The 13,333-nt window shown below is 39.3% G+C and overlaps 1 protein-coding gene across 1 annotated transcript; it reads right to left on the bottom strand.

Annotated features, from left to right (window-relative positions):
- Positions 1-8,063: 8,063 nt before the first annotated feature.
- Positions 8,064-12,786, bottom strand: LOC115743002 (polyadenylate-binding protein RBP45). The gene is made up of 6 exons (XM_030677577.2): positions 12,384-12,786; positions 10,999-11,467; positions 9,092-9,147; positions 8,883-9,013; positions 8,705-8,801; positions 8,064-8,595 (listed from the first exon to the last, which is right to left on the bottom strand). Exons 1-6 carry the CDS (start codon positions 12,684-12,686, stop codon positions 8,404-8,406), a joined length of 1,248 nt encoding a protein of 415 aa, XP_030533437.1. The 5' UTR covers positions 12,687-12,786; the 3' UTR covers positions 8,064-8,403.
- Positions 12,787-13,333: the final 547 nt, after the last annotated feature.

The following is a 13,333-nucleotide window of genomic DNA, read 5'->3' as shown; positions in this document are numbered from 1 at the left end:
AATATATTCCCTTGACTTTTGATACTTCTAATTTTTTAATAATTTTTGGGTTTCTTCTACTTCTTTTTTATTTTTCATTTCTTTACTCTTGTTTTATTGAGGGCCGACAAGGGTCATCAGCACTATACAAGGGCATCATAGCCCTCGCCTAGAGCCGATGCCCTAGATGAGATCCGGGTAAGGGTTTGCATCCCTTAATAAAAAAAAATCAAAAAATAATAATAAGTATCCACATCAGCGCCGGCCGTGCTATGTAGGACAATCAACGTCTACGTCAGCAACTTCTAGCCAAATTTGGTCGGATAGAGTCAATTGGCATAAATGCAACAAGTTTAAGACTAAGTTGGCACAATTGAAATGTTTAGAACTGAATTGGCATTAACGCAATAGGTTTAGTACTTTTTTTACACTTCTTCCATTTTTAATTTTTCCTATGTGGTCTCTCTATTTTAGCCCAATATATAATGTGATCCCCGAACTTTTAATTTGTTCAATATGTTCCCTCAAATTTGATACTTTTAATTTTTAATAATTTTTTGGTTTTTTCTTCTTCTTTGGTATGTTTCTTTTCTTTACTCTTTTTTATTAAGGGCCGACAAGAGCCGTCAGCACTACACAAGGGCATCGTAGCCCTCACCGACCCCAAGTGAGGGCATCGCAGCTCTAGATGAGATCCGGGTGAGTGCTCGCATCTCTTAATAAAAAAAAATCAAAAATTTATTAAAGAATAACAAAATATCCATGTCGGCGGCGATCATGCTACGTAGGATAATCAACATTTACGTCAGCAACTTCTAGCCAAATTTAGCTCGATAGACTCAATTGGCATAAATATAAAAGGTTTGAGACTAAATTGACACAATTGAATGATTTAGGACTAAATTGGTATTAATGCAATAGCTTTAGGACTTTTTTTACACTTCTTCCACTTTAATTTGTCCTATGTGGCCTCTCAATTTTAGCTCAATATACAATTTGATCTCCAAACTTTTAATTTGTTGAATATATTCCCTTGACTTTTGATACTTTTAATTTTTAATAATTTTTTGGTTTCTTCTACTTCTTCTTTATTTTCCATTTCTTTATTTTTTTTTTTATTGAGGGCCGGCAAGAGTCATGAGCACTATACAAGGGCGTCATAGCCCTCACCTAGAGCCGGTGAGGGAATCACAGCTCTAGATGAGATATGGGTGAGAGCTCGCATCCCTTAATAAAAAAAATGAAAAAATTATTAAAAAATAGCAAAATGTTCACGTCGTCGCTGACCGTACTACGTAGGACAATCAGCATCCACGTTAGCAACTTCTAGCCAAATTTGGCCGAATAAAGTCAATTGGCATAAATACAAAAAGTTTAGCACTAAATTGGCACAATCGAAAAGTTTAGGACTAAATTGGCATTAATGTAATAGGTTTGGACCCACCCATCGATGGCCGCGACGGTTTGAGCCCGGTTCCTTTCACGAGAGGTCCCGGGTTCGAAACTCGTAGGCGTCGGTGATTTAAGCGGGGGGTCGTGGCGGTAGGATGCTGCGCTAGCCACCCCCGAGGACTAGTCGTACTTCACCGCTGGTTTGAGCCATAGCTCGCCGGCCGCGCGGACACCTCGGTTACCAAAAAAAAAAAAAATAATGTAATAGGTTTGGGACCTTTTTTACACTTCTTCCACTTTTAATTTGTCCTATGTGGTCTCTCGATTTTAGCCCAATATATAATGTAATCCCTAAACTTTTAATTTATTCAATATGTTCCCTTAACTTTTGATAGGCACTATACGAGGGTGTTGCAAGCCTTGCCTAGTGCCGGTGAGGGCATCGTTGCTCTAGCCGAGATCCGGGTGGGGGCTTGCATCCCTTAATAAAAAAAAAAAATCAAAAAATTATTAAAGGATAACAAAATGTCCATATCAATGCCGTCGTGCTACGTAGGATAATTTGTGTCCATGTCAGCAACTTTTGGCTGAATTTGGCTTGATAGACTCAATTGGCATAAATACAAAAAGGTTGAGACTAAATTAGCACAATTGAAAGGTTTATGATTGAATCGGCATTAATGCAATAGGTTTAGTGCTTTTTTGACATTTCTTTCACTTTTGATTTGTCCTATGTGGTCTCTCAATTTTAGCTCAATGTACAATGTGATTCTTGAAATTTTAATTTATTCAATACGTTCTCTTGACTTTTAATACATGTTCAATATAGTCATTGGACTATATAAAAATGTTCAATATCTTCCTTCTATTAATAGCTCAAGAACTACATTGAATATTTTCATATGAACTAAATTAAATATGTACCAAAATTTTATGGATTACATTGAACAAATTAAAATTTTAGAGATCAGATTATGCATTGAACTAAAGTTTAGGGATCATATTGAACAAATTAAAAGTTCATGAGTTACATTATACATTGAACCAAAGTTTAAGGATCATTTGCAGCTTCTTATATATATATAAAAGAGATGAGATCTTGTTGCAGAACATGCATAAGTCAATACACCCCATGTTATGGTGGATCCTATTACCTTAAATTCAATTAACGCGATGAAGAATCCTATGCTAACTTAGTGCCTCAGCAACATAGAGCCCCAGAAAATATGAACAAGAAAGATGCAATTAACAATGGTGATCTGACCATACTTCACACTTTAGGTCAAGAAGTATCGAATATTCAAAAATTTCATGGTCTGGCTGCGCTGGCCGTCAATTAATATCTTTCCTCGAATTAATCCGTTTATATTTTCGAAGCGGACAAGTAATTTCGGGGGACAAAAGGACAGATAAAGAAGGTACGAATGGTGGGACTTTTATGGGAGAGAGTGCGAAATTTTGGGAGATTCCGACAGTACATGCATGTATACTTTGACCTTTCTCTAGGGTTTACACCAGTGAAAATGATTAGATCCGACAAGAGAGAGTGAAACTGACATGGGAACGCCGACGCATGGTCTTTACAGACCCGCAATGTCGTCAAAGAAACTGCCCATGAGTTGCTTGCCTCTTTCTTTTTCTTTCTTTTTTTTTTCTCAAAAGAAATTCATTGCATCCGAAAGAGAAGTATATAACTTCAAAATAAATTAAACAAAATAAGTAAATTTGAAAGATAAATCAATTTGACAGTCTACAAAGACTCGTTTATTCCACAAAGACACATCAAATACAAACGACAGCCAATCACCAAATTTTGTATAAATATCGGTGTTGAGCACGCGCTAAGATTTCTCCGTCCACTAACTACGGCTTTGCCAAAAAGTGGTGCTCACCTAGGTTCAGCGTCCCTAGCACCATTATCGTATATAAATAACATCGACATCAATAGCTTTGAAGAAGCACAAATAATGCCGTGTAAATCTCAAATCTATTTCTAGATCGGATTAGAAGAGCACATAACTCTAAATCAAATTTTAGATCAGGAGAGAAGACATGTAAAATAAATACTAATTGATCACAAAAAAACTTTCAGATAAGCCAACTTTTCAAGTAGTAGAAGAGTCGCGCTCGACTATATAGAGCAAGCACTGGAGCGAGCGAGCAAATATGGAGTAGCAGATTTTTTCAAGATGCTTGCGCTTCGAATTTCTAAGCACATTGGATGAAACTCTTCGCGTGAAAAAAAAAAATCGACGAGATCGTCCGCGAAATCAACAAGAAAACCTAATCGAAAATGAGGCTACATAGTGATACGAAAACGAAGAGGGAAGAGTGAGACAGAGGGGAAGAGAGAGAGAGAGAGGGGTCCGTCTCTGCCCCTCAGAAAAGACCCTCCAAGAAGAGGGAGGTTGGTGGCGCTTTCAGGGAGGAGAAACCCTAACGGTTTGGGGAGGGAGAGATAATAAATGGATTTGTTGCTTGCCTCTTTCAAAGCCATGTCAATACGATGAATACAATTTTTTTTTTTCACACCATATTGAATGTCCGTGTTAGATCGATGTTATACCACAATACATTTTATGATTCCCTTAAAGACATAAAGATGTTTCATTCATGATAAGAAAAGTTAGTCTTTTTTTTTTCCTCTAAAAAGTTTTAAATCTATTACATCTAACAAATTCAATCATACACCTTTTAATTGTGTCAATTGAGCCTTAAATCTGTTGTCAATTTGCCAATTTAGTCATTCTGAAAAAAATTGCCAGATTTTACGGACGTGAGTTGATTTTTTTTTTTTATTAAGGCAGCTAGGGGCTATCGGCCACTGGTCGAGGGCCTACGAGCCCTTGTGATAAAATGCAAGGCTCAGCTCAATATGTATTTAAAATACCGATGCCCATTTCCTTCAAATGACATTAATGACTGTATTATGTCTCACGAACAATAAATCCCAATACATAAGGGAGAATATGAAAATTAAAAGAGAGTTGGAAAACTTGATTCAGATGAGTAAATGTGGAATGGTGGGTTTGGTACTGTCTCCAAATCTGAACAAGCGCAGGCAACTCCTCTTTATCTGCGTCATGACCTCCCGCTTGTAAGCACCAACTTTGGACTCGGAGACCGTCCACAACATGCCCTTCCTCATCTTCTTCAACCTCTTGCCCACCCTCATCTTGAGCCTGCAGAACCTGATCCTCAAGAAAGCCGGCCTCCTCATTCGAGACTCGCCACCCGCCATCTCCAACGCTTTGTAGATCAAGAACTGAGCCCTCCTGTGGCTCGCCTCCTCCGGGTCTTCCTTCTCCATCTTCGAATAAGCGTGTGGTCCTCTCCAGATCGGCATTTCGATATCTCTCTCTCGAAGAAAGCTTGTTGTCTTCAGATGGAGAATGCCTAAAGCTGTGAGGTTGAAATGGTTTGAAGCTTTGAGCCTGAATTTATAGAGGGGGTGTGGAAGATTTTGAAAGGGTTTGATGATGGAGATGATGATATGGAGGCAGTGTCATGTGCCGTACTGTTCAATAAAATTAAAAGAAGTGAGACATAAAAATAAGAGAAATATGAACAAGATGGCCTGAAAGTTGACATCATGTGGAGGACTAATCAATTTATTAATAATTTGGTTTTTGGTTTAATATTCCATGAAGCCTCCTCATTAATCTTAGACTAAGGATTGTCCAGCCAACGGGTAAACAACTTGCCATGTTATGTCACTCATGGCCATGCTCAAGGGAAAATTCTCCTGTAATTCAGTTGACTATCAATCCGATGGACAGAACCAATAACCATGACGTAAAAATTCGAATTAAGTAAAGTCATATATGGCCATGCCGCATCTATGTCTCATAATCCGTTACATGGAGTAATTGAAATTATCACGGTCGAAACGAGACACCGAGCACAACCACGTCAAGTGATGAGTAAAACAATCCGATCTACACTTTTACCTCGTGATCGAACGAGTTTGCGAGAACCGTAAGATTGTTTTAACTTGAAGATCAGTCCAAAGATTTTCCATTTAAATTATGGCCTTCCCCTTCTACGATGAGCGGGGGTTGAGGAATCTCATAGAAAAACATCGAGGATAAAATGTGAAAAATGGTACATTCGAGTACTACCGTACCAATCATGTTCAATTAAACAATAACGACGTCAACACTGAAGGAGACAGCGGCATTCAACATGTCCAGCTGTGTTATCAGGAGACTCATCAAGTGAAATTTGTACCTTAGTCGGCACTTATTTTTATTTAATTTTATACTATTTTATTTATCTAGCCAAAAATTGATTTTCGTATTTTTACTTCTAAGTAAAAGTTGATTTTTCTACTTCTAAAAAGAAGTTATTTTTTTTTATTTCTTCAAGTGGCTCCAAAATTACTTTTAAAGAAAAAAAAATGCTCCGGAAGTAGAACAATGAAATTGCTTTACCAAACGGATTTCTACTGCAGAAGTAGTGTCGTACTCGTCCTTAGTCGACACTTATTTTTATTAAAATATACTCTATTTCATATTGTTTTATTTGGGAGAGCACCAAAGTCCAAAGAGGCATCAAACATGAGGGCCTGCCTTGTCCAAAACAGACCAAATTTTGCCAAACTTTCAACCCATCATGTCCACAAAATTAAGTATACAAAAAACAGGGGCCTCTTAAATAATAAAAAAAAAAAAGTGAAACGACAAGGACCAAAAAAGCAAGAACTTCTTTCCTCAGGCTGAATAATTCGACTTTCCCAATTTTCGTTGACCAAGATTTGAGTATCCAAAGTGAGTGCCATGGCTCCTCAAGGGTCGTAGGTCAAATATGCCGCTGCCGGCTCTTTTGAAGGTCTTTGTGTGAACTTTATACATGAACCTATGTGTGTTTATAAAACATTTTTTTCATAAATCTTTTTATCTCGAAATCGACATGCAAAGCAAAATTAAGTAATATAAATAATTAAAGTCGGATACCTTCAGGTAATTACCCAAAAAATCTCTTATTCTTGTGAAACACGTAATATCACGTTTCAAATTCATAACCGAATCCTTCTATCGTTCAAACTCAATCTCGAACAGCATCCGCCCGCACACACAACTCACGAAGAAACTAGTTTTATATTAGGGAAGAATTTCGGTCCGGCAGCCAGCTAAAATTTGTGTTGAAGGCCAAATCCTTATCCAAAAAAAAAAATATGAGAGAAGACGTTATTTAGGTTCTTCAAAATCATCTCTCCCCGAGAATTCTTAAATTCAAGAAAGTTAGCACCTTAGGGCGGCGTTTATTTTACTTATTTTACTTACAAAAGGTGTCAACTTTTTTTTTCATTTTTTATTTTAATATGTGGCGCTTGGCAGGTGGGGACTCCATTAAGTATGGCCCGACATGGCACAACTAAATGTGCATTCAACAGCCAAACAGCAGATCTCAACGTGATTTTAAGGAAATTTGGCCACCGTACAAGCCCAGCCACCTTGCAATCCTTTATAACGAGGAAAAGTATTTAGAAAGTTCTAAATCAATGACGCTCGATATCGATTCAATTATAAATCTTTTCGATTAAAAAAAAGATTGATTGCACGAATGATTAGACTCATCCCATATGGGACGGAAATTGCCAAGGCGGACACCAGCCATAGCTGGTGCTGACGTATATATCTTTAAATACTTTTTCTTTTATTTATTTTGTTTCTTTTCTTTTTTTTCTTTTTCTTTTCTTTTTGTCAATAGACGGAGCCTGTGGAAAAAAAACATAAAGGAAAAAAAGAAACAAAGAAAATAAATTTTAAAAATTTTAAAAAATATCCACGCTAGCGCCGATCATTTTAAGTAAGATCGCCAGCATTCACGTTAGCGATATTCAGCTTAAATTAACCGAATGGAATGAATTGATACCATTATGAAATGATATTGAATTAAATTAGCTCAAATAAAAAATTAAGGACCGAATCAATATCAATGCAATGGGTTTCAACTCTTTTGGTACTTTTCCCCTCAATAACATACATCAAAAACCATCTCGTCCGCCTCAAAAGAAGGAAGGCAAAAAAGCCAAGAAAAAAATCTAATTCTAATAAAATTAAAAGGGAGAGAGGACGGAGAAAGAGTTATGTTCAATCCCTTCTCATGTTTCTATTGCATTCGCACAACCATAGCAATTTTCCCTGCGGCTAGAACAGATCGTTAAGACAGGAGGACAGGGAATTGAGAATGTTTACTGAGGTCAGTGTCATTACGTCTCTAACCAAGCAAAGAGGCAATGCTCACTCCGAGACGCAACCTCCCGATCTCCCCGACGAACAATATCGACCCAGCATCAAGGGCGCTGCTGATAGTCATGACATTGTTCACAAGAACCGCGACAATACAAAAGGCACAAAAGCCGACACCAATCGTTTTACTAACGTAATTAGTTTTTTCAATATCTACGTACCTCCCAGAACAATCGCTCTTCCTTCAGGTTGGCATACCGCGCCACTAAGTTATTCTGTGGATGCTTCTCCACAATCAGCACCATATCCATAATAAACAAGATCTGAAGCTTTACTAATACCTAGTTGGAGTGCACAAACCATTTCGACGACAATGTCGACATTACCATAACGTCAAGGAGTCAGCATGAAATCACCTGCTAGCCGACGTCACTGATAACACACGGGCACAGTGACCAAACAAACGTCATGCGTGGTTTCAACTGACAAATAAAATGCCACTCTAAAACACACATACATTAAGGAGATTCATTCTCTGAACAGAAGATTAACATGACACTATTTAATCTGGCCAGCTACAATAATGTCACATCTAACACAAGATATTACGGGGAATACCTAAGAGGGGAAAAAGGCATCAAGAACACAAAAAGAAAGCAGTACAACAGATGAGATATTCAGACAAAAGATTCAAAGGTTTTATGTCGGTGCGCAACTTCTAAGACGGCAAACAGCAAAAAGGCTTGCAATAGGCAAGAAAGAGAGAAGGTAGAGAGGAGCGCAGCTTTCCATGTACGGGCTAAGCACAATCACAGAATACCCTGAGATTCGCCAATTCTCAACTATAACCTAATTGTTGTTGTTGCTGCTGCTGCTGCTGCTGCTGCTGCTGGGGCTGCTGATAATTTGCATATCCAGGGTAACCGCCATAGTACATGTTAGCATCTTGCGGAGCTGCACCGTATCCATAATTTTCGTAACCAGCAGTGTACCCATAATAGCCTCCATACTGGTTCGGATCTGACTGGGGCTGAAAAACAAACACAAAGATCACGCATTAAGAGCGCCGCACAGACTAATGGATACAGGGGGAAAAATTGACTGACACATTATCAAGTCACCCGAACGAATAAACAAACCTGTTTGTTTGCAGGACTTCGGCCCCATGAAAGCCGAATGCTTTGTCCTCCCAGCTGGGTTCCATTTAACATTCGCAAAGCTTCCTCCGCACAGCTTCTGGTGCATCAAACAATAAGTGAGGAACATATGGTTTCTGGTACAGAGGTGCCATCTCACAAATTAATAAACTTGGGTTACCTATCGGCAAACTGAACAAACCCGCACCGCTTCCCAGGTGGTATTTTCACCTGGACAATTTCACCGTACTGTCCAAACACTTGTCTCAAGTGGTCATCAGTCACATTGGGATCTAAACCACCGACAAAAACCTGAAACGAAAACTCTTAGTGATGCCCATTACAGTAGACTGGTTTTATTAATACTGGAAGATGAGGAAGAAAAATTACAGTTTTATTATTGGGATCAGTCTCATTTGGAGTAACTTGAGTGTTCTGGTAAGATGCTGCAAATAAGTAAAACAAGCTCATAAATGAAACAATGAAAAGAATCTGTATCGTCGTTTCAAGTGAGGCATCTCTTTCGAGAAAGTCAAATCAGTGTCTCCAGAGGCAGGTCTGATCTATTGCTTATGGTACTTACACAGACTAGATGTCAGTTTCTGTCTTGCCCCAAAAATACCAAATCAACAAACAGCAACGCACTCAGATACTAAAGAAAGACCTAAATAATAAGCCAAACAGTTGTCTAAAAAAATCATGCTATTAATGATGATGATTATGATGGTCATAATGCCGCCAAAGTCACTACTGAAAAAAATCGGATGCCTAAGTACAACATACAGCGCCGGAAACAACTGAGCAAAGGAAAGACTAATATAGCATTAAGAGTTTTCCTTTTGATATGTACGCTAGATATTCCATTTCGAAAACCTACACACAACTTGCTCAAACAAAACCTTCAACTGGTGAGGAAAAAGAAGAACAAGAGTTTTCAAGCAGCAACTATATTTAGCCTATAAATCAGATTTATTTGCAATAAGACACATCCAAAACGTGGAAATGGAATTCTGTATTTCCATGCAGGGTTGATTTGGGCTAAAACACCAAGTGCAACGCTATGACTACCTTTTTCTGAGATTATAACAAATCCTTCAACACTAAAAATTTATTTTTGTCAAAGCACATAATCAATAATCTAATGACCCGACTCATCAACACCAATAATGAACTTGTTTTCCAACTCCCCATTTCCTAGACCAGAACTATCTATACTATACAGCAGATGACACTGACAGGAAAAAATCATTCATATTCAACCAATAAAATAAGCTCCCACCCAGAGTACAGCCCAGAATGATTAATCGTCAGCCCAATAGTAAAGTCATTTCCAATGGAATCTGTAGTAAAATAGGGGAACCCAGTGGCGCTATCAACAAAAGCAAACTTATTTTAAAAGAGGGCCATTTTGATATGACTAGTCTTAATTCATCAAGAGTTGGAAGACTATTACCCTAAAGGAAATGAAAGTTAAGCAAAAGAGTAGGCAAAAATAGATGCCAAGAGAATGACTCGATCAGCAATAGCTAGCCTGTCATAGAGAATTTGGAGCACCTGAGCTCCAGGGAAACTTTACAATTTTAAGAAAATGACGACCCCAAAATCAGAATTCGTCAATGAGAGACACAATAGGACAACCCTAGGCCAATAACAAGGAATTTAACAATGAACTCAAAAGAAATCTCGGAAAGGAAATATGGACGAAGAAACTGAAGAGCGCTGAAACAAATGTAACTAAAACAGTGGCTTCGTAATTAACCAGTACAACAGCGGAACATAATCTCACTGGCTGCTAAAAGGATCAAACTGGGAATAAACTGTAGCATCAAAATGCTACATGAAACTCAAATAAACAACATTACGTAAACAGGAACACTGACCTAAGCGAGGCCACGGACTAAAAGGACAACCATTTCATCTGAAATCAGTTCCAGGCCCCTATATGATAGAGCCTCTCGACAGCCTGCTTTGAGACAATAGGAGTTCTATAAGTTTTGGAAGCTTAAATTGACAATACTTATTGAGCCCAAATACTTATAGGAAAGTAACTTTGCAACTGCCGCTCGTCTTCAAGAACAATACTGAGGCAGAGTAAGTAGATAACAGTACGCTAGGCATATCACGGCTCATAGATCGAAAAGGCAAAACACTAAGAAGGTTGGGGATCTTATACAAGACAAACAAAGTGATTGATATCTCAACTAAGCACAACAGCAGTTTCACATCAAGATAAAATATAATCTCACCTAGTGACTACTAGCAAGTAACAATATATAAGACAAATTGCAGTAACATACCTTTTTGATACTGTTGCCCTGTAGCAATCTTCTTGTTTGTTGCAAGTCCAATTCGCATAGGTCTTGTTGAAAGGAAGACTCCATTCATCTCAGTCATAGCACGTATCTGCTCACTTTCATCTAGAAACTTAACAAACCCATAACCCTTGGTACGGCTCGTAAGCCTGTCCATAACTACTTTTGCACCTTTAACAGAAGGATAACGTCCCCTGAACATCTCTTGCAACATGTAATCAGTAACATCTGAAGCCAAGTCCCCTACAAAAATTGTATATTCAGGGGAATCGTCCGCACGCTTTTCACCAGCACTAGCCCAGTTTAGTCTAAAGCTCTGCCCACCATTGGGCATGATGGCACCATTGTACATCTGTAATACTCTGTCAGCTGCTGCCCGAGTGTAAAACTCAATGAAACCATAACCTTCGGGTTGCATTGTTTGCTTGTTCCTGATAACCTTTACGTTGGCCACCTACATAAGAAAGAACTTCAAGAGGTGAGACACTTGATGTTCAAAACTTACATGTTCCAATGTTCTCGCACCAACATTCTCCACCAGTATTGGAGTGAATCTAAGTCGAAGGTGAACGTTAGAATGTAAGCTAAGCATCATACAGAAATATTTCTTATCAATTTAAGATATCACAGTAACCACCATTTGTGTTAGTTAGTTCTGCTCTACTTGTATTCTCCCCATGTGAAAGTTCTCGTCCCCACCCCCCACCATTAGTCATCGTAGACTAGTACATTACTGATCAGCTAATAGAAACTGTTGACATTCCAACAGAAAAATGGAAAAGGAAAAATCTTGCTATATCACGTTTGCCATTGCCATCTGCAACAAACAAGAGCACTCAATAAACTGACGAAAACAATGTCCTCACCAGCTAAATCTCTTACCAGCTATTTTCAGCCAACCCATCTGCAGATTACAGAATGCTATCAATGCCTCGCCCAAACCAAACACTAATAAGAAACAGGAGCATAAATATTGAAGTCTACAGCAAAGATTTTTCTTTCCAATCTCCTTTGGTAGGATCCAAATCTCTCCAACTTAACCTATTACAAGCAATCTTTGACAGTCCCATCTGCTAACTTTATTCTATCGTCCCAAGTCAAATGAATTTATGCCAAACTGCACACGGACAAAATTACTCCTTACACTATGATTCATCTTATCCAAAGGACTCGAAATTAAGGCGACCACCCATATCTCAGGAGATTAAACGACAGCATATCGAATGAAAACTACGAAGGAAAAGCTCACAATAAGACATCCCATCCTAATCTCCATCAAAATCGCACGGTCACCACAGAACGAACAGATCAGGACGCACAAAGGAAAAACAAAGCCGACAAGGAAAAGCAGAAAGATTTAAGCTTTAGACCTCTCCAGTGGCGGCGAAGCAACTGGCGAGATAGCTCTCGTCCATCCAGTACTGCAAATCCCCGATCCAGAGGGTGCGAACCTCGTCGGCGCCGGCGGGGGGAGTAGCCTGCTGGGGCATCTGGGGCTGGTGCTGGGCGGCCCACATCTGCGGCGGAGGGACCTGCGGAGGGGGAGCGGAAGGCATCATCATGTAGGGCTGTTGCGGCTGGAGCGGTTGCGACGGCTGCTGCTGTTGGTATTGGTACGGCTGCTGTTGATCGAGTGGAGAAGGGACCATGCCGGCTGCAGATGGTTGCATCATCTTGAAGATAGAGAAGGGGGGGAAGGGAAACCCTAGAAAAGTGGTAGCAAGGAGAGGTGGGGAATGAGAGACGAGGAGGAGGATGAGGAAAAGTAGAGATTTTTAAGAGGTGCTTAAATACGAGAGAGAGAGAGAGAGAGAGAGAGAGAGGTGGGCACGTCAATATGTTAGGCGTGGCCTTCCTTTCGGGGATTGTGTCTAGGTGCACCGCCATTGTATTTTAGGTCCACCGCCTTTGTTTTTCGACTAGACCTGATCAATGGATCGACGAAATCCAATTCGAAACGAATCGGCAAAGAATCATCTTGATGAGCTGATTCGAGTAAAGATCTCCGAAACCGTTTTCATAGGGAGAGCATGAATCCCCAGCTTTGAAAGAGGCATTTTCCGGATTTTGACTTTGGCGATCCAATCTGCTATTTTGTTTTAGTCTCTCGAGCAATTAGCCAAGTGGAGATTTGAGAACTCGATAAGCATAGAATTAAACGCTCTTTGGCAAGCACTTGCTCATCCCCACGAAACCCGATCTACGCCTAGAAGAGTTACAATCGAAGTTATCCTACTCCGAGCTTAAACTCTCATCCACCCGCGCAAACACAGTCCAAGGCCGTCAAGGAAAGCTACGGTTTTGGAATGAATCTTTGAAA

This window comes from Rhodamnia argentea, chromosome 9, assembly GCF_020921035.1.
Source record: "Rhodamnia argentea isolate NSW1041297 chromosome 9, ASM2092103v1, whole genome shotgun sequence".
Taxonomy (NCBI): Eukaryota; Viridiplantae; Streptophyta; class Magnoliopsida; order Myrtales; family Myrtaceae; genus Rhodamnia; species Rhodamnia argentea.
The sequence above is the reverse complement of the archived record's forward strand: the minus strand, read 5'-3'. Positions and strand labels throughout refer to the sequence as shown.

Coding starts and splice junctions, on each gene's coding strand:
- LOC115743002 (XM_030677577.2), bottom strand. CDS start 12,686: ATGATGCAACCATCTGCAGCCGGCATGGTCCCTTCTCCACTCGATCAA. Junction 9,148..10,998: donor AGGGCAACAGTATCAAAAAG/GTATGTTACTGC, acceptor ACTTATTTGCAG/CATCTTACCAGAACACTCAA. Junction 8,802..8,882: donor TTTGTTCAGTTTGCCGATAG/GTAACCCAAGTT, acceptor TTGATGCACCAG/AAGCTGTGCGGAGGAAGCTT.